This window comes from Cherax quadricarinatus, chromosome 83, assembly GCF_038502225.1.
Source record: "Cherax quadricarinatus isolate ZL_2023a chromosome 83, ASM3850222v1, whole genome shotgun sequence".
In the NCBI taxonomy this organism is placed as follows: Eukaryota; Metazoa; Arthropoda; class Malacostraca; order Decapoda; family Parastacidae; genus Cherax; species Cherax quadricarinatus.
The window spans coordinates 3,221,176-3,248,247 of record NC_091374.1 but is presented as its reverse complement, the minus strand read 5'-3'; the positions used below and the strand labels follow the sequence as shown (position 1 = coordinate 3,248,247).

General features: G+C 41.4%; 1 protein-coding gene across 1 annotated transcript; it reads right to left on the bottom strand.

Annotated features, from left to right (window-relative positions):
• Positions 1-468: 468 nt before the first annotated feature.
• Vps20 (vacuolar protein sorting 20) lies at positions 469-20,270 on the bottom strand. The gene is made up of 6 exons (XM_053796157.2): positions 20,117-20,270; positions 17,007-17,116; positions 15,881-16,004; positions 4,582-4,698; positions 1,778-1,949; positions 469-661 (listed from the first exon to the last, which is right to left on the bottom strand). Exons 1-6 carry the CDS (start codon positions 20,174-20,176, stop codon positions 612-614), a joined length of 633 nt encoding a protein of 210 aa, XP_053652132.2. The 5' UTR covers positions 20,177-20,270; the 3' UTR covers positions 469-611.
• Between the last annotated feature and the right edge of the window lie 6,802 nt (positions 20,271-27,072).

The window sequence follows — 27,072 nt, the reverse complement described above, 5'->3', positions numbered from 1 at the left end:
GTGCAAAATGTTGTCACAATAAAATGTCATATTAGTTATCCTTGTCAGTAATTTACCCATTTATGGTTGCAGATACATCAATGTTTATGCAGAAAGTACCTTAAACAAGACTAGAGTTTGAATTATACTGCTTTGTGGCAAATATAATAATGTGTCCAAAATTGATTGATATTCATTATACCATATGTGGAATAAAAAAAAATTCTACACTGAGAATTATTAATGTCATTCAAAACAGTTTTGTGTGGTATGGAGGAAATATAAAAATATTTTACCACTTTTTTGGTAAAAATATGAAGTCTGACATGCACAAAATGTCTTGTGTGCAAGGGGTTAACATAATTCTTCATGAGTGCATTTATAAATCATTACTGTTGGCTGACTTCATTTAAAGATGTCTGCAATGATGCAATATGTAAGAACTGTGCCAATCTTAACGAAATATTTGAGCCCTAATAAAATTCAATCTTATTGGAGATCATTTATTACACTGAATACTGTACTTGGAATATTGTTGATGTACCACTGTCTAGCAAAGTCAGCACTCAGGGTACTCGAGCCAAGGCAATCCCATAGGAAGCATATATGAATGGGGAACCATAAGCCAAGTATTAGGATGCCGCCATAGCAACCTTTTCTTTCTGCGCCTTCTTCTCTGCCTCTGAAAGAGAGAAACCTATGAACACATACTTTCATTAACATTTTGATAAGAAGATTTATTATACTGACCCCTCAAGGAAGGTTCCTTTATATTGGTGAGGGGCTCTTGATCTAGGGTACTGAACCTGTGCTCCAATTCCTTGCATCCTTCCCCACAAGCACTGTATAAACCCTATGGGATTAGCACTTCCCATGATATTCTGTATACTGAAGCATAAATACACTTTCCAATGATAACTCCTCAGACTATCCTATAATACAGTGGAAGACATCAACTGGATCTATCCCTCCCTGTAGACAGTATGCCTACCTCATACCAGTTTCTCATAACTCCTGCTAGGGGGGCTGTCATTGAAGACTAGGCCTACTAGATTTCAGTCCATCAGATGGCAGGTCTATGGAAACAGCTCCCCTAGCAGGAATCATGAGATGTGTTTCCTTAAATCAAACTGATTACCTCCTGTTCTTAAGTGCTATATAGGTTTAGTGCTTCTCCTTGATATCAAATTTAAAGGTACACAAAATCTACTAACAAATGGGAGAAATATCTTGTACTTTTGTTCTCGAGTCCTATTATTATTATAATCAAGGGGGAAGCGCTAAACCCGTAGGATTATACAGCGCCCAGGGGGGGATGTGGAAGGCATTCAGGCTTAATTCGGGGAACTGGAGCACAGATTCAATTCCCTAAATCAAGAGCCCCTCACCAACATCAAGGAACCTTCCATGAGGGGTCTCGAGTCCTAGATAGCTCCAAAACAGCCTACTTGATTAGACCTGGCCATTATTAGAAAACAAAAGAATGAACCTCCACTATTATCTCTGCTCCAGCACCCCCCCCCCCCCTGCCCTGCAGTGCTGTTTGACCCTTTGTTTTGATTATAATAATACACTACTACTTGCAGTGAATGACTTCCCACACAGAAGGAGCCTCAAGCCTTTCACACTTGCATTGAACAACCCCCCACAGGTTTAGATCTTCACATATAAATGAATGAATAAATAAAATAGTAGGGCATTGGAAAGGCTCATGCTGATGCCTAATTAACCATGTTATGTAAATTGCATTCATATTTAAAGCATGACCTGATTGAACCACCACATGGAAAAACTATACCCGGCAGAGTTTCAGGAACATCAGGAAGCACCACTTCTGGATTCTCAACATCTGTGGGAGCCTCAGGTAGCCGTTTCTGAATAGCATCAGCAATAATGGCATCCAGTTCTTCCTCCGCAGCAGTCTCGTCTTCCTCTGTTAGCAACCCTCCACTTAGAAGAGCATCAATCTCCTGCAGAAACAAGTGCATTTGCTTACTATTCTACATGTACTGACATGTGTATGATGAAGTAAGAAGAAAAGGTGAAACCATGACAGGTATAAGAGAAATGATACTGCAGTATATACAAATGAAGAATTACAGGTCTCCCTCAACATTCGCATGCTTCACACATTCGCGAATTCCCAGCCGCCAAATCACATTTAAGTTTCCCGCCACCTGTGAGTCCCTCCGACCCCCGCAACTGGCAGCCAGCCCTCCCACCACTGTGTGGTAAGTGTTTTGTTTGTTCATTATTTGCTATTAAACTACAGTATAAATAATGTAAACCCATTCATGACTGCATATTGGAATGGCTATTTGGACAGGTATTGGAAGGTGACATCAAGTGTTTACTCTTGAACACAGCAAAGAATCAAACATTTCTGCTACTGCTAATAATAATAAATACGATCGAATTGAAGAAGGAAATTGTACAAAAATACGAGGGTTGAAGTAATAGTGGAGGGAGTGGTTGACACATCGTCAGTGTGACTTTGTTTATGCTGGAGTGAGTATTAGTCTCCATGCTCTTCCAAACATTTCACAATCATTCACTGTGTTTGGTGCTTGTAGATTGAGTGCGATTGGAATGGTAGAGGTAGTGGGTGAGGCAATGGTATTTAATAACATGTATGTTATTAAATATCACTGCCTCTACCACTCCAATCGCACTCAATCTACAAGCAACAAACACAATGAATTATGAAATGTTTGGAAGAGCATGGAGACTAATGCTCACTCCAGCATAAACAAAGCCATGCTGACGATGTGTCAACCACTCCCTCCACTATTGCTTCAACCCTCATATTTTTGTACAATTTCCTTCTTCAATTCGGTCGTATTTATTATTATTAGCAGTAGCAGAAATGTTTGATTCTTTGCTGTGTTCAAGAGTAAACACTTGACGTCACCATCCAATACCTGTCCAAATAGCCATTCCAATATGCAGTCATGGATGGGTTTACATTATTTATACTGTAGTTTAATAGCAAATAATGAACAAACAAAACACTCACCACACAGTGGTGGGAGGGCTGGCTGCCAGTTGCGGGGGTCGGAGGGAGGGTAGTAGGGACTTGCAGTGGTATTTAATAACATATATGTTATTAAACCATAATATGTATGTATTTAGTACAATTTATGACATTTTCATGTATTTTATGATTCAACAAGTTAAGGAAGCAGTATTACATTATATTTCCCTACAATATATTGGGGCACCAAACATTTGCAAGGCTCGTGATCCCCTAACCCTTACGAATGTTGAGGGGGACCTGTATTAAGTGGACAAAAACCCTACGTATAAAAAATTCTATAGTATGTCCCTTAAAATGTCAGTGAGGGGCTCTTCATTCATTTCCTAGAATCAAACCCAATTGCCTCCTATTCCCCAGATACCATATGATCTCTATGTATTTATAGTTTCCCCATAAAATATACTAAAATTAGAGTTAATATATATATATGATATCTTCGTAAACAGTAGGGTGCAACAATGAGACTGATTCAATGAGGCAAATAGTGCTACAAGCCTTGGAAATCTAAAAAAATAATGAATAATTACTGAAGTTGGGACATCATTAACATAGAACATCTCCTGTACCCCTCAAGGGTACAGGAGATGCTGGTGAGGAACTTCTGATCCTAGAAACTGAACCTGATTGCCTACCATTACCCCCGCCCCCCAAGATGTGTATGAACATTATGGGTTTAGTGTTCTCCATGAATGTAATAATCTGCTCCTGTAACTACAAATAGATAATTTCAGGCCAAAATGTGTTGTTAATAAACAGCTAGGCAACCAGCAGTCAAGGGTTAATATATACAGTAATTAATATTGCACTGTAATTTTTTTTTCAATGAACCAGTCGTATCCCACCGAGGCAGGGTGATCTAAAAAGAAAACCGAAAGTTTCTCTTTTTAAATTTAGTGATGTATACAGGAGAAGGGGTTACTAACCCCTTGTTCCCGACATTTTAGTCACCTCCTACAACACACATTGTACTGTAATTACTTTCAGTAATACATGTATATTTTAATTATAAATCTGTAATATCTACTTAAATCAGCTTCCTATAAGTAAAATATTTTAAGTTTCAACAAAATATAAAACTCTAAATCATCGACTCATATTTTTTTTTTTTTTTTTTACCAAGATGGTCATTTCCCATAGAGACAAACTGTGAATCAAAAATATTATGCAAACTTCCAATACTGTATTTCTTTCAAGGAAGGAAGAAGATGCCTTGATACTGTAATACTCTTGATTAAGCCAGAATCGGCAGGATATGCCGGTGTGAGGTAAAGACTATCAAATATACGTACCTGAATATATGAAGTCAATGCTGTTTAATACCTGTTGACGCTAAGATCAGTCATGACATATGAGATCACGACTATTTAGTACATGTATGACGTCATGACCAACACCCACAAGACCAAGACTATCTAATATTTATAAGGTCAAGACTAATAACTGAAATCAAGTCTATCTAATACCTGTGAGATCATAACTAATACCCATGTTAGATCACAGGTTCATGGAAAATAGGCCGATGTGGGTAAAGGGAAAAAGTATTTTGGCAATAATTCATAACATACCCGTTGTTTTTCCACTGCCTCTTGAGTCTCATCCAAGATGTGCTCGACATCTTCAATACTGAGCATTGCATTGATCTGTTTCAGCGACTCATTGCCAATCTTCAGACTATCAACCACCTGAAAGGACACAATTGAATCAGGATACTGTTGCCATGAATGTTGACAATGTGAATCGATTGAACATTAAGTAGATGTATATCTTCCTGCCATTATCATACCTTTGCTTGTAACTCAATAATTAAAAATGAATTAAATGTATTTCTAAATGAAAAATCTCTGAATTAATATTCCCATCCCAATTAATACTAAGGAATAAATATATTAAGAGTGAGGATGATATAAAGGCATAGTTTTAGGTGTTAAAAAATCATTTACAATTCCACTATTTTTTTTTTTTTAACAAGTCGGCCATCTCCCACCGAGGCAGGGTGACCCAAAAAAGAAAGAAAATCCCCAAAAAGAATATACTTTCATCATCATTCAACACTTTCACCTTACTCACACATAATCACTGTTTTTGCAGAGGTGCTCAGAAGCATATACGTATAAAGATACACAACATATCCCTCCAAACTGCTAATATCCCGAACCCCTCCTTTAGAGTGCAGGCATTGTACTTCCCATTTCCAGGACTCAAGTCCGGCTATATAAAAATAACCGGTTTCCCTGAATCCCTTCACTAAATATTACATTGCTCACACTCCAACAGATCGTCAGGTCCCAAATACCATTCACTCCTATCTAATACGCTCATGCACGCGTGCTGGAAGTCCAAGCCCCTCGCCCACAAAACCTCCCTTACCCCTTCCTTCCAACCTTTTCGAGGACGACCCCTACCCTGCCTTCCTTCCCCTACAGATTTATACGCTCTCCATGTCATTCTACTTTGATCCATTCTCTCTAAATGACCAAACCACCTCAACAACCCCTCTTCAGCCCTCTGTCTAATACTTTTATTAACTCCACACCTTCTCCTAATTTCCACACTCGGAATTTTCTGCATAATATTTACACCACACATTGCCCTTAGACAGGACATCTCCACTGCCTCCATTCTTCTTTGCAAATATACAGGATCTAAAGCCAGCAACGAACAACAAAATACTTTTCATCCGTGGACTGCTTGCAGAGGCAAATGCAATGTTCGCAGCTTTCACAGAGACCCACATAAAGGATCACTTAGACAACGAAATGTGGATCCCAGGTTACAACCTATACAGATGCGACAGAGTGAACAGGCAAAGGGGGGGGGGGGGCCTTGGCCTGTATATTGCAGAGTCACTTGTTTACACAGAACTGCTAAATGCCTCAAATGATGTAGTGGAAGTTTTAGCAGTAAAGATCGAGAACCAAAACCTAGTCATTGTGGTAGTCTACAAGCCTCCGGATGCAACGTCCCAGCAATTCCAGGAACAAATGTTAAAAATTGACCACTGTCTGGAAAATGTGCCAGCTCCTGCCCCCAACATCTTGCTCCTGGGGGATTTCAACTTAAGGCACCTAAAATGGAGGAATATAGCAAATAATATTGTTGCAGTGATAACACCAGGAGGCAGCTCTGACGAAAACTCACACACACGAGCTTTTAAATCTCTGCACAAAATTCAACTTAAACCAGTAAATAATAGAGCCCACTAGACTGGAGAATACACCAGACCTCATCTTCACTAACACTGATGATCTGATACGAAATGTCACCATATCAAAAACAATATACTCAGATCACAACATAATCGAGGTTCAGACATGTATGCGCGGAGCCCCAGACCGACATAATGAGATTAGTCACGAGGGAGCCTTCACCAAATTCAACTTCAATAACAAGAAGATAGAGTGGGACCAAGTAAACCAAGTCCTAACCGATATAAGCTGGGAAGATAGACTAAGCAACACAGACCCCAACTTATGCCTAGAACAGATTAACTCGGTGGCACTCGATGTATGCTCAAGGCTTATTCCTTTAAGAAAATGGAGGAGTAGATGTAAAATAGAAAGAGACAGGCGACAAAAAAGAATAACAGAGCGGCTAAAAGAGGGCAATATATCTGAAATGCGCAGGGAGTCACTGGTCAGAGAAATAGCAAACATCGAACTTAAACTAAAGGAATCTTATAGAAGTCAGGAATCGCGGGAAGAACTAAAAGCCATAAATGAAATCGAAAGAAACCCAAAGTATTTCTTTTCCTATGCCAAATCAAAGTCGAGAACAACGTCCAGCATCGGGCCCCTACTTAAACAAGATGGGTCCTACACAGTTGACAGCAAGGAAATGAGTGAGCTACTCAAGTCCCAATATGACTCAGTTTTTAGCGAGCCGCTAACCAGACTGAGAGTCGAAGATCAAAATGAATTTTTTATGAGAGAGCCACAGAATTTGGTAAACATAAGCCTATCTGATGTTATCCTGATGCCAAATGACTTTGAACAGGCAATAAATGACATGCCCATGCACTCTGCCCCAGGGCCAGACTCATGGAACTCCGTGTTCATCAAGAACTGCAAGAAGCCCCTATCACGAGCTTTTACCATCCTATGGAGAGGGAGCATGGACACGGGGGTCGTCCCACAGTTACTAAAAACAACAGACATAGCCCCACTCCACAAAGGGGGCAGTAAAGCAATAGCAAAGAACTACAGACCAATAGCACTAACATCCCATATCATGAAAGTCTTCGAAAGGGTCCTAAGAAGCAAGGTTGCCACCCATCAGTTACACAACCCAGGGCAACATGGGTTTAGAGCAGGTCGCTCCTGTCTGTCTCAGCTACTGGATCACTACGACAAGGTCCTAGATGCACTAGAAGACAAAAAGAATGCAGATGTAATATATACAGACTTTGCAAAAGCCTTCGACAAGTGTGACCATGGCGTAATAGCGCACAAAATGCGTGCTAAAGGAATAACAGGAAAAGTTGGTAGATGTATCTAAAATTTCCTCACAAACAGAACACAAAGAGTAGTAGTCAACAGAGTAAAGTCCGAGGCAGCTACGGTGAAAAGCTCTGTTCCACAAGGCACAGTACTCGCTCCCATCTTGTTTCTCATCCTCATATCTGACATAGACAAGGATGTCAGCCACAGCACCGTGTCTTCCTTTGCAGATGACACCTGAATCTGCATGACAGTGTCTTTCACTGCAGACACTGCAAGGCTCCAGGCAGACATCAACCAAATCTTTCAATGAGGTGCAGAAAAAAATATGAAGTTCAACGATGAGAAATTTCGATTACTCCGGAATGGTAAACACGAGGAAATTAAAACTTCATCGGAGTACAAAACAAATTCTGGTCACAAAATAGAGCGAAACACCAACGTCAAAGACCAGGGAGTGATCACTTCGGAGGATCTCACCTTCAAGGACCATAACATTGTATCAATCGCAGCTGCTAGAAAAATGACAGGATGGATAATGAGAACCTTCAAAACTAGGGATGCCAAGCCCATGATGACACTCTTCAGGTCGCTTGTTCTATCTAGGCTGGAATATTGCTGCACACTAACAGCACCTTTCAAGGCAGGTGAAATTGCTGACCTAGAAAATGTACAGAGAACCTTCACGGCGCGCATAACGGAGATAAAACACCTCAATTACTGGGAGCGCTTGAAGTTCCTGAACCTGTATTCCCTGGAATGCAGGCGGGAGAGATACATGATTATATACACCTGGAAAATCCTAGAGGGACTAGTACCGAACTTGCACACGAAAATCACTCACAACGAAAGCAAAAGACTTGGCAGATGATGCAACATTCCCCCAATGAAAAGCAGGGGTGTCACTAGCACGTTAAGAGACAATACAATAAGTGTCAGGGGCCTGAGACTGTTCAACTGCCTCCCAGCATACATAAGGGGGATTACCAATAGACCCCTGGCAGTCTTAAAGCTGGCACTGGACAAGCACCTAAAGTCGGTACCTGACCAGCCAGGCTGTGGCTCGTACATTGGATTGCGTGCAGCCAGCAGTAACAGCCTGGTTGATCAGGCTCTGATCCACCAGGAGGCCTGGTCACAGACCGGGCTGCGGGGGCATTGACCCCCGGAACTCTCTCCAGGTAAACCGCCTCCTCGCTGCTGCATTCACAACCCAAGCTTCACACCCATATGAGTGTTGGTATTGCTATACTTTCATACATTCTCTTCTTTGCCTCCATATTTAACGTTTTTTGTCTCCATATATACCTCAACGCACCACTCACCTTTTTTCCCTCATCAATTCTATGATTAACCTCATTCTTCATAAATCCATCCGCCAACACGTCAACTCCCAAGTATCTGAAAACATTCACTTCTTCCATACTCCTCTTCCTCAATTTGATATCAAATTTTTCTTTATCTAAATCATTTGATACCCTCATCACCTTACTCTTTTCTATGTTCTACCTTTACACACACTCCCAAACTCATCCACTAACCTTTGCAATTTTTCTTTAGAATCTCCCATGAGCACAGTATCATCAGCAAAAAGTAACTGTGTCAATTCCCATTTTGAATTTGATTCCCCATAATTTAATCCCACCCCTCTCCCGAACACCCTAGCATTTACTTCTTTTACAACCCCATCTATAAATATATTAAACAACCATGGTGACATTACACATCCCTGTCTAAGACCTACTTTTACTGGGAAATAGTCTCCCTCTCTTTTACACATCCTAACCTGAGCCTCACTATCCTCATAAAAACTCTTTACAGCATTTAGTAACTTACCACCTATTCCATATACTTGCAACATCTGCCACATTGCTCCCCTATCCACTCTATCATATGCCTTTTCTAAATCCATAAATGCAATAAAAACTTCCCTACCTTTATCTAAATACTGTTCACATATATGCTTCAATGTAAACACTTGGTCTACACATCCCCTACCCACTCTGAAACCTCCTTGCTCATCCGCAAACCTACATTCTGTCTTGCCTCTAATTCTTTCAATTATAACCCTACCGTACACTTTTCCTGGTATACTCAGTAAACTTATTCCTCTATAATTTTTACAATCTCTTTTGTCCCCTTTCCCTTTATATAAAGGGACTATACATGCTCTCCACCAATCCCTAGGTACCTTCCCCTCTTTCATACATTTATTAAACAAAAGTACCAACCACTCCTATAGGTAGTAGATTGGCAGACAGCAACCGCCCAGGGAGGTACTACCGTCCTGCCAAGTGAATGTAAAACAAAAGCCTGTAATTGTTTTACATGATGGTAGGATTGCTGGTGTCCATTTTTCTGTCTCATAAATATGCAAGGTTTCAGATACGTCTTGCTACTTCTACTTACACTTAGGTCACACTACACATACATGTACAGGCATATATATATACACACATCCCTCTGGGTTTTCTTCTATTTTCTTTCTAGTTCTTATTCTTGTTTATTTCCTCTTATCTCCATGGGGAAGTGGAATAGAATTCTTCCTCCGTAAGCCATGCGTGTTGTAAGAGGCGACTAAAATGCCGGGAGCAAGGGGCTAGTAACCTCTTCTCCTGTATATATTACTAAATGTAAAAGGAGAAACTTTCGTTTTTCCTTTTGGGCCACCCTGCCTTGGTGGGATACGGCCGATGTGTTGAAAGAAAGAAAGAAAGACCAACCACTCCAACACTATATCTCCCCCTGCTTTTAACATTTCTGTCATGATCCCATCAGTTCCAGCTGCTTTACCCCCTTTCATTCTACGTAATGCCTCACGTACCTCCACCACACTTACATTCTGCTCTTCTTCACTCCTAAAAGACGGTATACCTCCCTGGCCAGTGCATGAAATTACCGCCTCCCTTTCTTCCTCAACATTTAAAAGTTCCTCAAAATATTCTCGCCATCTACCTAATACCTCCCTCTCCCCATCTACTAACTCCCCTACTCTGTTTTTAACTGACAAATCCATACTTTCCCTAGGCTTTCTTAACTTGTTTAACTCCCAAATTTTTTCTTATTTTCATTAAAATTTCTTGACAGTGCCTCTCCCACTCTATCATCTGCTCTCCTTGTGCACTCTCTCACCACTCTCTTCACCTTTCTTTTACTCTCCATATACTCTGCTCTTCTTATAACACTTCTGCTTTGTAAAAACCTCTCATAAGCTACCTTTTTCTCTTTTATCACACCCTTTACTTCATCATTCCACCAATCACTCCTCTTCCCTCCTGCCCCCACCCTCCTATAACCACAAACTTCTGCCCCACATTCTAATAGTGCATTTTTAAAACTATTCCAACCCTCTTCAACCCCCCCCCCCACTACTCATCTTTGCACTAGCCCACCTTTCTGCCAATAGTCGCTTATATCTCGCCCGAATTTCCTCCTCCCTTAGTTTATACACTTTCACCTTCCTCTTACTTGTTGTTGCCACCTTCCTCTTACTCTAACTGTAGCTACAACTAAATAATGATCCAATATATCAGTTGCACCTCTATAAACATGTACATCCTGGAGCCTACCCATCAACCTTTTATCCACCAATACATAATCCAACAAACTACTTTCATTACGTGCTACATCATACCTTGTATATTTATTTATCCTCTTTTTCATAAAATATGTATTACTTATTACCAAATTTCTTTCTACACATAGCTCAATTAAAGGCTCCCCATTTACATTTACCCCTGGCACCCCAAATTTACCTACTACTCCCTCCATAACATTTTTACCCACTTTAGCATTGAAATCCCCAACCACCATTACTCTCACACTTGGTTCAAAACTCCCCATGCATTCACTCAACATTTCCCAGAATCTCTCTCCTCTACACTTCTCTCTTCTCCAGGTGCATACACACTTACTATAACCCACTTTTCACATCCAATCTATTTTACTCCACATAAACCTTGAATTTATACATTTGTAGTCCCTCTTTTCCTGCCATAACTTATCCTTCAACATTATTGCTACTCCTTCTTTAGCTCTAACTCTATTTGAAACCCCTGACCTAATCCCATTTATTCCTCTCCATTGAAACTCTCCCACCCCCTTCAGCTTTGTTTCACTTAAAGCCAGGACATCCAGTTTCTTCTCATTCATAACATCCACAATCATCTCTTTCTTATCATTTGCACAACATCCATGCACATTCAGACTTCCCACTTTGACAATTTTCTTCTTCTTATTCTTTTTAGTAATCTTTACAGGAAAAGGGGTTACTAGCCCATTGTTCCCGGCATTTTAGTTGACTTTTACAACACGCATGGCTTACGGAGGAAAGATTCTTATTCCACTTATATATACATATATTTTTTTTTTTTCAACAAACCGGCCGTATCTCACCAAGGCAGGGTGGCCCAAAAAGAAAAACAAAAGTTTCTCTTTTTAAATTCAGTAATTTATACGGGAGGAGGTGGTTACTAGCCCCTTGATCCCGGCATTTTAGTTGCCTCTTACAACACGCATGGCTTACGGAGGAAGAATTATAGGTAGTAGGTTGGTAGACAGCAACCGCCCAGGGAGGTACTACCGTCCTGCCAAGTGAGTGTAAAACGAAAGCCTGTAATTGTTTTACATGATGGTAGGATTGCTGGTGTCCTTTTTTCTGTCTCATGAACATGCGAGATTTCAGGTACGTCTTGCTACTTCTACTTACACTTAGGTCACACTACACATACATGTACAAGCACATATATACACACCCCTCTGGGTTTTCTTCTATTTTCTTTCTAGTTCTTATTCTTGTTTATTTCCTCTTATCTCCATGGGGAAGTGGAACAGAATTCTTCCTCCGTAAGCCATGCGTGTTGTAAGAGGCAACTAAAATGCCGGGAGCAAGGGGCTAGTAACCTCTTCTCCTGTATATATTACTAAATGTAAAAGGAGAAACTTTCGTTTTTCCTTTTGGGCCACCCCGCCTCGGTGGGATACGGCCGGTGTGTTGAAAGAAAGAAAGAAAGATATTGGCAGTTTGGAGGGATATGTTGTGTATCTTTATATGTTTATGCTTCTAGACTGTTGTATTCTGAGCACCTCTGCAAAAACAGTGATAATGTGCGAGTGTGGTGAAAGTGTTGAATGATGATGAAAGTATTTTCTTTTTGGGGATTTTCTTTCTTTTTTGGGTCACCCTGCCTCGGTGGGAGACGGCCGACTTGTTGAAAAAAAAAAAAAAAAATATATATATATATAGATATATATATATATATATATATATATATATATATATATATATATATATATATATATATATTATATATATGTAGTAGGTTGGTAGACAGCAACCACCCAGGGAGGTACTACCGTCCTGCCAAGTGAGTGTAAAACGAAAGCCTGTAATTGTTTTACATGATGGTAGGATTGCTGGTGTCCTTTTTTTTCTGTCTCATAAACATGCAAGATTTCAGGTACGTCTTGCTACTTCTACTTACACTTAGGTCACACTACACATGCATGTACAAGCATATATATGCATGTATACACATCCCTCTGGGTTTTCTTCTATTTTCTTTCTAGTTCTTGTTGTTGTTTATTTCCTCTTATCTTCATGGGGAAGTGGAACAGAATTCTTCCTCCGTAAGCCATGCGTGTTGTAAGAGGCAACGCATTTTAGTTGCCTCTTACAACACGCATGGCTTACGGAGGAAGAATTCTGTTCCACTTCCCCATGAAGATAAGAGGAAATAAACAACAACAAGAACTAGAAAGAAAATAGAAGAAAACCCAGAGGGATGTGTATACATGCATATATATGCTTGTACATGCATGTGCAAAAGGAGAGCAGATGATAGAGTGGGAGAGGCACTGTCAAGAAATTTTAATGAAAATAAGAAAAAATTTTGGAGTGAGTTAAACAAGTTAAGAAAGCCTAGGGAAAATATGGATTTGTCAGTTAAAAACAGAGTAGGGGAGTTAGTAGATGGGGAGATGGAGGTATTGGGTAGATGGCGAGAATATTTTGAGGAACTTTTAAATGTTAAGGAAGAAACAGAGGCAGTAATTTCATGCACTGGTCAGGGAGGTATACCATCTTTTAGGAGTGAAGAAGAGCAGAATGTAAGTGTGGGGGAGGTACGTGAGGCATTACGTAAAATGAAAGGGGGTAAAGCAGCTGGAACTGATGGGATCATGACAGAAATGTTAAAAGCAGGGGGGGATATAGTGTTGGAGTGGTTGGTACTTTTGTTTAATAAATGTATGAAAGAGGGGAAGGTACCTAGGGATTGGCAGAGAGCATGTATAGTCCCTTTATATAAAGGGAAAGGGGACAAAAGAGACTGTAAAAATTATAGAGGAATAAGCTTACTGAGTATACCAGGAAAAGTGTACGGTAGGGTTATAATTGAAAGAATTAGAGGTAAGACAGAATGTAGGATTGCGGATGAGCAAGGAGGTTTTAGAGTGGGTAGGGGATGTGTAGATCAGGTGTTTACGTTGAAGCATATATGTGAACAGTATTTAGATAAAGATAGGGAAGTTTTTATTGCATTTATGGATTTAGAAAAGGCATATGATAGAGTGGATAGAGGAGCAATGTGGCAGATGTTGCAAGTATATGGAATAGGTGGTAAGTTATTAAATGCTGTAAAGAGTTTTTATGAGGATAGTGAGGCTCAGGTTAGGGTGTGTAGAAGAGAGGGAGACTACTTCCCGGTAAAAGTAGGTCTTAGACAGGGATGTGTAATGTCACCATGGTTGTTTAATATATTTATAGATGGGGTTGTAAAGGAAGTAAATGCTAGGGTGTTTGGGAGAGGGGTGGGATTAAATTATGGGGAATCAAATTCAAAATGGGAATTGACACAGTTACTTTTTGCTGATGATACTGTGCTTATGGGAGATTCTAAAGAAAAATTGCAAAGGTTAGTGGATGAGTTTGGGAATGTGTGTAAAGGTAGAAAGTTGAAAGTGAACATAGAAAAGAGTAAGGTGATGAGGGTGTCAAATGATTTAGATAAAGAAAAATTGGATATCAAATTGGGGAGGAGGAGTATGGAAGAAGTGAATGTTTTCAGATACTTGGGAGTTGACGTGTCGGCGGATGGATTTATGAAGGATGAGGTTAATCATAGAATTGATGAGGGAAAAAAGGTGAGTGGTGCGTTGAGGTATATGTGGAGTCAAAAAACGTTATCTATGGAGGCAAAGAAGGGAATGTATGAAAGTATAGTAGTACCAACACTCTTATATGGGTGTGAAGCTTGGGTGGTAAATGCAGCAGCGAGGAGACGGTTGGAGGCAGCGGAGATGTCCTGTTTAAGGGCAATGTGTGGTGTAAATATTATGCAGAAAATTCGGAGTGTGGAAATTAGGAGAAGGTGTGGAGTTAATAAAAGTATTAGTCAGAGGGCAGAAGAGGGGTTGTTGAGGTGGTTTGGTCATTTAGAGAGAATGGATCACAGTAGAATGACATGGAAAGCATATAAATCTATAGGGGAAGGAAGGCGGGGTAGGGGTCGTCCTCGAAAGGGTTGGAGAGAGGGGGTAAAGGAGGTTTTGTGGGTAAGGGGCTTGGACTTCCAGCAAGCGTGCGTGAGCGTGTTAGATAGGAGTGAATGGAGACGAATGGTACTTGGGACCTGACGATCTGTTGGAGTGTGAGCAGGGTAATATTTAGTGAAGGGATTCAGGGAAACCGGTTATTTTCATATAGTCGGACTTGAGTCCTGGAAATGGGAAGTACAATGCCTGCACTTTAAAGGAGGGGTTTGGGATATTGGCAGTTTGGAGGGATATGTTGTGTATCTTTATATGTGTATGCTTCTAGACTGTTGTATTCTGAGCACCTCTGCAAAAACAGTGATAATGTGCGAGTGTGGTGAAAGTGTTGAATGATGATGAAAGTATTTTCTTTTTGGGGATTTTCTTTCTTTTTTGGGTCACCCTGCCTCGGTGGGAGACGGCCGACTTGTTGAAAAAAAAAAAAAAAAAAAAAAAATTCAGGGAAACCGGTTATTTTCATATAGTCGGACTTGAGTCCTGGAAATGGGAAGTACAATGCCTGCACTTTAAAGGAGGGGTTTGGGATATTGGCAGTTTGGAGGGATATGTTGTGTATCTTTATATGTTTATGCTTCTAGACTGTTGTATTCTGAGCACCTCTGCAAAAACAGTGATAATGTGCGAGTGTGGTGAAAGTGTTGAATGATGATGAAAGTATTTTCTTTTTGGGGATTTTCTTTCTTTTTTGGGTCACCCTGCCTCGGTGGGAGACGGCCGACTTGTTGAAAAAAAAAAAAAAAAAAAAAATTTATATATATATATATTTATATATATTTATTTATATATATTTATTTATATATTTATTTATATATTTACAGTATATATTTATTTATTTTCTCTCATTTAGGAATGGCGAAGTTGTAAATATACATGCCTGCATTTCTATCTGAGAAAATTCAATGTCCTGAATCATTTTTTCAATATTATCTAGTGTTCCGTCGGTTTTCTTCAGCTGTTCCTCTATAAACTTCTTCTTGCGCAGCAGTAACAAGGCCCGTCTGTAGAAAGAAGCAAAGTTAGATATAAAGAAAATACCTGTATTGTTTAGAGGTGAAGATTATGGATTAGTCTTCACCTCTGACATGGATTTATAAACTGTACAGTGGAACCTCGGTATATGATCAGCTACCTACTCAAACAAAGCTCAGCACTCGACCAAACAAATATGACCTGCCAGAACTTCGCTGTAATCTATTTCGTGTTTCTTCACATTTTTTGGTGTTTTTTGTATTATTTGTATGAATGAGTCACCATGGAGCCTACGACGATTAGCGATAACAGCCAACCAAACAGAAAATTGGTTGGGAAGAACTTACTCGATACTCAAATGGAGCGGCACTCGAACAGCCTTCTGAAATGAATTAGGGTCCTATACCGAGGTTCCACTGTAACTGCATAAAATATTTAATGATGTCTTTATGCAGCAGACATCACATAATTATTATTCTCATAACAACATCAACTGTACATGATGTGATAAATAGTAGTTCATGTGCATTTATTTTTCTATCAAGTAATTAAGTAGCAGAGTAAAAGTTCCACAAAATGGCAATAGTGGTATGTAAAAGGATACATGTGCAACAAATGTGACATTTTATTGTGGCAACGTTTTACTGTCGCAGAGAGCGAAATGTTGCCACAATAAAAAGTTGCATTAGTTGTACATATGTCCTTTTACTTAATATAATTAATTATATCTGCATACAACTTGGACATCTGCAAAAAACAATATAGGGGTCATAGTTAAAATAACATATTGGTGTCAGTTAGCAAATTACAGTGGGACCACTGGAGAGGAGGACAGACAATGTAGCCCCATCAAGGTGTTGACACAGGTAGCTGAAATGAAGACTGCATACTCTTAGGAAGAGCAACTCTTGCGAACACTGAGCTACATTCTTGCAGCCACCATCTTCCTTTGCAAACCCCTCATAGAAAGTTGGAAAGATCATCAAGACTTTAAAGTACAAATATCTCGATACTTAAATATGTGTACTTACTCCTTTTTACCATCTCGTATAAGCTTCTTTGCAAGTTGTCTGTCTTTTTCAACTGTTGCCTCTGATCGCTTCTGGTACTGATGGATCTTGTCTCGAGTTGTTTTTAGTTGCTGAAAAAATGCTTTCATCAATATACGTGTAAAAAGAACACATTTTATTTTTGATTCTGTGAGATATTTAAATGGATTAAAAGATCAAAGAATGACACTACATCAGAAATAACTCAAGTATTCTCTTTTTCATGTGTCATTCATTATCAACAATACAAGTCATCTTACTCTTTAAGGGGATGCCCCTTAAAGTGGTAGGATCTGGAGCAACTAGCAAGTTTGATCCAACAGCATTTCATGTGCTGTTGGAGCAAAGTAATTAAGATAACATTTATGAAGATATTCAGGAAAAATGAACAGCCACATTAAGGTCCTGGAGATGGGAATTACAGTGCCTGCACTCTGGAGGAGGGGTGAGGATGTTTCAGTTCTCAGTATTATTTGAACTGTAATATCTGGACACTATGTGTATCTTTTTTTCTTTGGAGGAGGGGAGGTCAGCCTACCCTGGTGGGAGGGGGCTGATGTGTGATTGAAAATGTATCAGGATATATACAGCCTCTCCTCACTTAGCGACGTACTCGTTTACCGATGCCTCAGACTTAGGATGGGCTCTCTGACCAGTATGCATACCTAAATAATGTATATTAGAGCTGATTTATTCTGTTTATTACAATATACAGTACACTACTGTATAAACATTTAAAAATATACTAAAAATGTTATAAATGGTGCAAAGGTGACATTAAAACAATATCAAAGATACTGACACAAATTCACTACCATTATTGCTTAGTGACGAATTCGTTTACCGATGTGGTCTTAGGAACGGAACTCCATTAAGTGAGGAGAGGCTGTACTGTATACAATATTTTACAATCAAATACGTAATTTGTTTGAACAAGTGTAATTTTATGACTTAGGTCTTCTTGAGAAGAAAACTAACAATAAGAAGTTTACTGAATTTAGTTAAAATATAAGTCATTTTATTCTTTAAACATTCACCCTTCCCTCAAACCCTGCCAGGGACAATCCTCATCCCTCCTTCCTTCCACCCGAGAGTATACACTCTTTGTCATTTTATTTTGGTCTGTCCTTTCTAAATGCCCCTCCTCCACTGTCTGAATTATACCCCAATGGAAATACAAGGGCCCCGATGGAAATACAAGGATCCCGATGGTAATACAAGGACCCCGATGGAAATACAAAGACCCCATTGGGAATACAAGGAGCCCATTGGAAATACAAGGAGCCCATTGGAAATACAAGGACACCCAATGGAAATAAATAACTTTGATTTTTTGGGGGGTTATCCTAGGTAATTGATAGGTATGGTACTATGCAAGACAACAAACTCCTCTGAAACATAACATCACTGTCTCCAGCCTTTTCACTGCCATGTTGGAAACTTGTCTCACCTCAATATAAAGGGAGATGGCACCACTATACCTTGGCTCATCTGCCAATTTTGCCTCCCAAGACAAGCTTTTTACCAGTGTCTCAACAGCCGGGCTGTGGCGCGTATGTTGAATTGCGTACAGCCAGCAGTAACAGCCTGGTTGATCAGGCCCTGATCCACCATGAGGCCTGGTCACAGACCAGGCCGCAGGGGTGTTGACCCCCGGAACTCTCTCCAGGTAACATATATGTAAATTACCTCTGATAACCCAAAATTCTAACAAAAGCTAAAATTCTCACAATCCATAATTCTAACAATAACTCAAAATTCTAACAATAACCCACAATTCTAACAATTTAAGACTTACTAAGAGCCAATACACCTAGATTCCCCAAGAATTATTTGCGCTAAAACCGTAAGAGTCCAACACCTTGCAATAAAACACAATTCACACACAACTCAAGAGTAACAAATAGAAGTGGATAAATGAGACAATTAGGTAACTTTATTACGGAAACGTTTCCCCCACACTGTAGATTCTTCAGTCCAGTTTAGAAGAAGGTGGAAGATGAAGATGAGGAGTTTGAAGTAATCAGTCCCTCAACCTGGAGTCAACATGTTCAGTCTATCAATCTTGACTTTTGTCAAGATTGTTCAGTCTATCAATCTTGACTTTTGTCAAGATTGTTCAGTCCATCAATCTTGACTTTTGACAAGATTGTTCAGTCTATCAATCTTGACTTTTGTCAAGATTGTTCAGTCTATCAATCTTGACTTTTGTCAAAATTGTTCAGTCCATCAATCTTGACTTTTGTCAAAATTGTTCAGTCCATCAATCTTGACTTTTGTCAAGATTGTTCAGTCCATCAATTTTAACTTTTGTCAAGATTGTTCAGTCCATCAATCTTAACTTTTGTCAAGATTGTTCAGTCTATCAATCTTAACTTTTGTCAAGATTGTTCAGTCCATCAATCTTAACTTTTGTCAAGATTGTTCAGTCTATCAATCTTAACTTTTTTCAAGATTGTTCAGTCTATCAATCTTAACTTTTGTCAAGATTGTTCAGTCTATCAATCTTAACTTTTGTCAAGATTGTTCAGTCCATCAATCTTAACTTTTGTCAAGATTGTTCAGTCTATCAATCTTAACTTTTTTCAAGATTGTTCAGTCTATCAATCTTAACTTTTTTCAAGATTGTTCAGTCTATCAATCTTAACTTTTTTCAAGATTGTTCAGTCTATCAATCTTAACTTTTGTCAAGATTGTTCAGTCTATCAATCTTAACTTTTGTCAAGATTGTTCAGTCCATCAATCTTAACTTTTTTCAAGATTGTTCAGTCCATCAATCTTGACTTTTGTCAAGATTGTTCAGTCCATCAATCTTGACTTTTGTCAACTCAACACATTAACACCAGGCTGAGGGACTGATTACTTCAAACTCCTCACCTCCCACCTTATTTCTGCACTGAAGAAGCCACTGTATGGGCGAAACATTTCCATAATAAACCAACTCAAATGTTGCACAAGTCTCACTTATCAACTTATCAGTTTTACAAGCCATATATTCACAAATAATAACAAACACGTGAGAACTAAGCCACTTAACCAAGCCACCGTCCAGGTGGCTTACCACAGCTCACACAACCGGGTTTAACACACACCAGTAAAGCTTTGTCGTGTTCTGTCACTCTGCTCTTCCTTTTAGAGAATAAATGTCCCATTTTAAGAGTGAGATAGATGATTGTGATGGTCCTGGCAGCTGCCGTCACCTCAGCTGATCTCTTGTCAACACTAACTAAAGAAAATATTTTTCAATGGGTAACTTAATTTTTTTTTTTTAACCGGTCGGCCGTTTCCCACCGAGGCAGGGTGACCTAAAAGGAAAGAAAAACCCATAAAGAAAAAAAAATCATCAGTGCTGGATTTAGGTGATGGGGGGACGGGGCCCAGTTTGGTGGAGGGCCCCTTGCATTAATAAGGTCTAACTAATGGTTAGAAGACTTTTTAAGTTTCTCCTTGGAAAAGTTTCGCCACTCTCAGTATACGTACTATCCTCTTAAGATTAATTATTATTATTATTATAATCAAGGGGAAGCGCTAAACCCGTAGGATTAGTTAATCTTAAGCCAGCCCGTAATGCTATGCATAGTATAAGTGGCTTTGGCATGCTGCTCTTATCTGTATTTTTTTGTACCTCTGTATGTGTGCTCAAATTGTAAACAAATAAATAAATAAATTATACAGCGCCTGGGGGGATATGGAAGGCATTCAGGCTTAATTCGGGGAACTGGAGCACAGATCCAATTCCCTAAATCAAGAGCCCCTCACTAGCATCAAGGATTATTATTATTATTATAATCAAAAAGAAGCGCTAAGCCACAAGGGCTATACAGCGCTGCAGGGTAGGGAAGGAAGCAAGGGAATTGGATGGCAGAAGGGAGGGGGGATGATCAGCAGGTTACAGAAAACAGCGGGGCAGGGGATAGTACGGGGGTAGAGGGTAGCAAGAGATACAAGTAGAAAGGGCTGAACGTATCAAAATTTGTGGAGTAAGTCAGTCGTTGTCAAAAAGTCAATGAGAGAGTCCGGATGAAAGGTGGGTCCATCAGCGAGAAGGGAAGGTAAAGAGAGAGCAGCGGGGCGAAGACGACGACAGAGGTAAATTCTGCGTGCTCGTTGATAAAGTGGGCAGTCCAACAGAATGTGGCTGACTGATAATGGAGCTTGGCAATTCTCACAGAGAGGAGCAAGACGCCTCTCCATGAGATATCCATGAGTAAGACGAGTATGGCCAATGCGAAGACGGGAGAGAGTAGTCTCCCAACCTCGACACTGGTGATAAGAAGACGGCCAGTAACCTATACTCGGTTTAATAGACTGAAGTTTGTTGCCGAGCATAGTAGACCAACGTTGTTGCCAACGGGTGTGAAGGTGGGAAGATATTACAGCAAAATAGTCCGTACATGGAATACCTCTATAAGAAACTGGTAGGTCATGTACTGCTGACCGCGCAGCAGTGTCTGCCTGTTCATTGCCCTGTACGTCAACATGACCAGGGACCCAACAAAAAACAATATCTTTATGCTTAGTAAAGATGCGGCGTAGCCAAAGTTGGATACGGAGGACTAAGGGGTGAGGTGTATCAAATTTTTGTATAGCCTGTAAAGCACTAAGGGAGTCTGAGACAACCACAAATGATGACACAGGCATAGATGCAATACGGATAAGTGCTGTAAGGATGGCATATAATTCAGCAGTAAAAATACTAGCTGAAGATAGTAAATGCCCTTGTACGACGCTGTCCGGAAACACTGCTGCGAATCCTACGCCGTCAGAAGACTTAGAGCCATCTGTGTACACAGCAATGGCATGAGAATGAGAGTGAAAGTGGTCAAGAAAAAGAGAGCGGGAAGCGACCGTAGACAGTTGGGCTTTCGAGCAAGGGAGGGAGAAAGAACAGACTCGAACAGCTGGAACTTCCCAGGGGGGTAGGGAAAAGTGTGATGCTACATGTACATAGAAAGGTGGTAGTTGAAGAGAAGACAAGAGCGAATGAAGGCGAAGAGAGAAGGGACGGAGTAAGCAGGGGCGGCGAACAAATAAAGAATGTCTACTAATATCAGTGACCATTCTATAAATGGAAGGATTGCGGAGATCATGAGAGCGTACATAGTAGCGCAGGCAATGGGCATCACGGCGATCGGATAAGGATGGAACGTTCGCTTCTGCATAGAGGCTTTCGACAGGGGAAGAGCGAAAAGCACCAAGGCATAAACGTAATCCTTGGTGATGAATGGGGTTAAGGCTAGAGAGAGTAGCAGGAGATGCCGCTGAATAGATCTGGTCACCATAATCAAGTTTCGATAAAATAAGGGTGGAATGTAGGTGAAGGAGGGTTCGACGATCAGCTCCCCACGAAAGATGAGCAAGGGTTTTAAGAAGGTTCAGCCGGCTGTGACAAGTTGCCTTCAGAGAGGTAATGTGAGGTTTCCAGGATAACCTACGATCAAAGAGGAGGCCCAGAAACTTGACTGTATCACGTTCAGGGATACGTGAGCCATAGAGGTACAAAGGATGATCAGAGATGACAGAGCGTCTAGTGAAAGTGATTTGGTGGGTTTTAGTGCTGGAAAATTTAAACCCATGTGTGGTGGCCCAATTGGAAACACGGTCGACTGCATGCTGGAGAGAAACTGTAAGGAGGTGACAGTCAGCGCCTGCACAGGCAATAGCGAAGTCATCAACATAGAGTGATGACCAAATATTTGATGGAAGACTAGAGGCCAAATCATTAATAGCAAGGAGAAAAAGTGTTGTGCTCAGAACACATCCCTGGGGGACACCTTCAGCTTGGATAAAGTCCGGGGAGAGCACATTATTAACCCGAACACGGAAATGCCTGTCAGTTAAAAAGTTCTTAAGGAAGGATGGTAGATTGCCTCGAAGGCCTAAGGAGTGGGCTTGGGCTAAAATATTATACCTCCAAGTTGTGTCATATGCCTTCTCAAGATCAAAAAATATGGCAATAACTGAGTGGTTATTCGCAAAGGCATTACGAACATACGTATCCAAGCGCAGTAAGGGGTCTATGGTAGAACGTCCCTTACGAAAGCCATATTGACGAGTGGAGAGACTGTTGTGTGTCTCTAAATACCACACTAAACGTCTATTTACTAGACGTTCCATTACTTTGCAAACTGCACTGGTAAGAGCAATGGGACGATAGTGGGAGGTTTCATGTCCCGTAGTGCCTGGTTTGCGGAAAGGGAGAACAATGGCGGATTTCCACAGCTGTGGAAGAACTCCTTGTGACCAAATAAGATTGTAAAGGCGTAATAGGACTGCAAGGGCTGACTGATGTAAATGTTGTAGCATACGAATATGAATGTCGTCGGGCCCAGCTGCCGATGATCGACAAGCTGAGAGTGTTGCCTCCAGTTCTTGAAGTGTAAAAGGCACATTATACTGTTCTTCTCTGAGAGAAGAAAAGTCCAAGGGTGCTAACTCTCTGGCAGACTTTGAGGAAAGAAATGAGGGGCATAGATGGAGTCCCTGAGAAATACGGACCAGATGATTGCCAATTTCATTGGCAACATCTAGTGGGTTTGCTATATCAACACCGGCAACCCGCAGAACAGGAGCCGGGTCAGGAGAATATTTACCACTCAGTTTTCGTACTTTTTTCCAGACTGCACTCATAGAGGAAGCAGAGGTGATGGTGGAGACATAATCTCGCCAGCAAGTGCGTTTAGCGTCACGGATGACACGGCGAGCGATCGCACGCTTCTGTTTAAAATCAAGGAGTCGCTCTGTGGTTCTATTGTACCGGTACCTGCCCCATGCAGCGCGTTTCAAACGTACTGCACGAGCACAAGCAGGAGACCACCAAGGCACGCATTTCTGAGAATGCCTGCTCGAAGTTTGGGGTATAGAATGAGAAGCTGCGGTGAAAACGGAGGATGAGAAGAGGTGTAAAAGCTCATCGATGGAGGACGAAGAAGGAACCTCTTTAAAAACAGTCAGGTGTGAGTAAAGGTTCCAATTTGCCCGATTAAATTGCCAGCGTGGGGTGCGAAGAGGTGGCGAATATGAAGGGGAAGTAAGAATGATTGGGAAATGATCACTGTCATGTAAGTCCGGGAGAACAGACCAAGTAAAGTCTAATGCGGCGGAGGAAGAGCAAACTGAGAGATCGATGCAAGAGAGAGTATGAGTCCGAGGATCAAAATGGGTGTGAGTACCTGTATTTAAAACATGGAGGGGGTGGGTGGCAAGAAAAGCCTCTAACTGAATTCCACGGGAATCACAGTGAGACCCTCCCCAGAGGAAATGGTGGGCATTAAAATCACCAAGTAACAGAATTGGTGGCGGTAATGACGAAACAAGGAAGGCAAAATCCGGAATAGATAATGCCCGAGAAGGAGAGAGATATAAAGAACAGAGCGTATACCACCTATGTAAGTGGATACGGGCTGCTGTGTAATGCAGCGAAGTATGAACAAATAGCTGATGGTACGGAATATCAGTGCGGAGAAGAAGGGCACTTTCATTAAAGGTCCCATCAGGAAAAGGATCTGAAGAATACAATAAATTATAGCCTGAGATGTGAGAAATAACAGCAGAGTGTAATTTTGGTTCCTGTAAGCAAACACCAACAGGGGCAAACTGGGAGAGTAACATCTGAAGCTCACCCCGATTACCCCTGAGGCCACGTATATTCCACTGTAAAAAGGCCATGAATGGCAATGATAAAGATACTTGAAATCCGCAGGTAAGGGTTCCTACGGACTAGGAGGGTTAGAAAAGTCCACATGCGGAGGCAGTGGAAAATGTTCAAGCAGCGAAGGAACGGTGCGCTGTGAAGAAAGGAGTTGCGCAGATGGAGCAGAGGAGAGAGAAAGAGCGGAAGGTGGATCAGTGTCCATTGATGGTTTGGTCTCTGCAATATATTCAGAGATTGCTTCAAGTGTTTCAGAATTCAGAGATGTTGTATGGGAGACAATATTGGGAATGGTAGGGGGAGGATGAGTAAAGATTGGAACTGTATTGGACTGTACCAAGGTAGGGGGGGGCGAAAGGGTGGAGGGAACTGGAGAAGCGTGGCAGGGGACAGAAGAGACAGGAACCTGGGAGGTAGCAGAAGAGGAAGAAACTTGGGAGGGAACAGGGGAGGAAGGTACATTACGAGGAGGAGGGTGAACCTCTGCACTTGTAACTGAGCCAGTGAGAGGGGAAGAACTAGGGACAGAGACAGGGAGGGTAAAATGAGGAGGTGGAAGATGGGTAGGAGGTGTTACCGGACCTTTTTTTGACTTTTGAGAAGTAGAGGGACGATTGGGAAGAGGTGTCGTACGAGGTCTCGTCGATACTGAGGCTTGTAAGAGAGAACTCGAAGAAGCGAGATTAGACTGAGGCGTTGAAGTAGGGACGTCTGAGCCGAGGACAGCAAAAGGATTAGATACAGGAGTGATTATGGGAGAGGTAACCACAGAGGTGGGTGTAGAAGATGGGATACCAGAAGTGGGGGGACGTTTTGAAACACGGGAATAAGAAACACGTGGGAGTCTCCCTTGGAGGCGGAGATGAGAAACTGCCATGGCATAAGGGAGACCTTCTGTCTCTTTGAGGTAACGGATTTCCCGCTCGTTTAAATAGACCTGACAACGGCGAGAGTACGAAGGGTGAGCCTCATGACAGTTAAGGCAAGAGGGAGATCGATTGCAAGACGTATTAGAATGGTCATCGGCACCACAGACTGGGCATTCGGCGATAGATCTGCAATATTTCGCTGGATGGCCAAATCGCCAGCAATTTCTACACTGTTGTGGTGTAGGGATCACCTTTCGAACTTGTAACCGATGTCCTGCTATATAAACTGAGGATGGGAGTTCTCGGCTGTCAAAAGTTAAACGAGCCACATTGCTAGGGTATCGTCTCCGCCCACGGGCAGGAAGAACGTAAGTGTCTACCTTGAGGATTGGGAGATCTTGGAGTTCCAGCTGTTCTAGAATGTCGGTGCCACATGTCTGGAAATTTTGTTGAACTATGGTATGGGGCAGAATAACGGTACCACTACAAGAATTGAGGGAATGATGTTTTTCAAGGGTGACAGGAACAGTATCTATATGGGAAAGACGAGAGAGCTCACGAGCCTGGGTAGCATTCTGTACGGTAATGATGCGCGTACCGCTCTTAAGAGCATGAAAAGAAATATCTTTACCAACATGGCGTAGGAGTGCCTTGCCAATACTATGGTCAGAAAGATAGGCAGTAGAGGAAGTTGGTCGTAAAGTGAAGAATTTAGTCCACTGTTCAGTCTGAAACTGAGCGTGGAAAGGTAGTGAAGGACGTGTCGATCTTTTCTGAGAAGAACGAGAAGGTGAAGGTGGAGAAGTATCATCAGCAGGTAATTGTCGTTGACGTTTAGGCGTGGGACCAGAGTTGGTCCGACGTGGAACGGGTCGGCGATTTGAAAATTGCCGCACCGTAGAGGGAGAGGCCGGAAGCATAGTCAGAGGAGAGCGAAGGTCTGGTAAATCGAAGGAGTCAGTCGAGGCCTCAGTACCTGAAGCAGGTGAGGAAACAGCACCGGCAATAGGTACAGAGGCATGAGGAATGTCTGAAGAGTGGTCCAAAGACGAGGCGGGGTCAGAACGGGGTGCGGTATCAAGAAGGGGCCCGGGGGTACCAGGTTCATGGACTAGGGCTGCCATGGTTAGGTTACTTCTTTCTTTTTGTTTTTAAGAAAAAAAAAGAAAGAAGAAAAGAAAATAAAAATAAAAAAAAGAAAAAAAAAGGGGGGACCGGGGAGGGATAGTTCCTAGGAGGAATGAAAGGGCCAGAAATCTCCCTCCGCGCCCAAGAGGACTCGACACCGCTAGTAGCGCAGATGCAGCATGGAACCCGTGCCATACCCTACCCTTCATGCCAGTAAACCAGCAATCTGGGATAGCAACCTCACATCTGCCGAGCTACCTCGGTGGACAAAAGAGAGGGCGGCCGGATATCCGCCACAAAGCATACCTCCTTCAGCCACCACCCCCGGAATCCGAAAGGTGGCTTCCAGAGATACACCCGTCGCCCAAAAGACACCCAAAGCTACTCCGGGATATCGGAG

Excerpts from the sequence above, each read along its gene's own strand:
- Vps20 (XM_053796157.2), bottom strand. The coding sequence starts at position 20,176 with ATGGGACATTTATTCTCTAAAAGGAAGAGCAGAGTGACAGAACACGAC. Across the intron at positions 17,117-20,116 it reads AACACGACAAAGCTTTACTG|CAACTAAAAACAACTCGAGA; the intron begins GTGTGTGTTAAA and ends GCATTTTTTCAG. Across the intron at positions 4,699-15,880 it reads TTTCTCAGATAGAAATGCAG|GTGGTTGATAGTCTGAAGAT; the intron begins GCATGTATATTT and ends GTGTCCTTTCAG.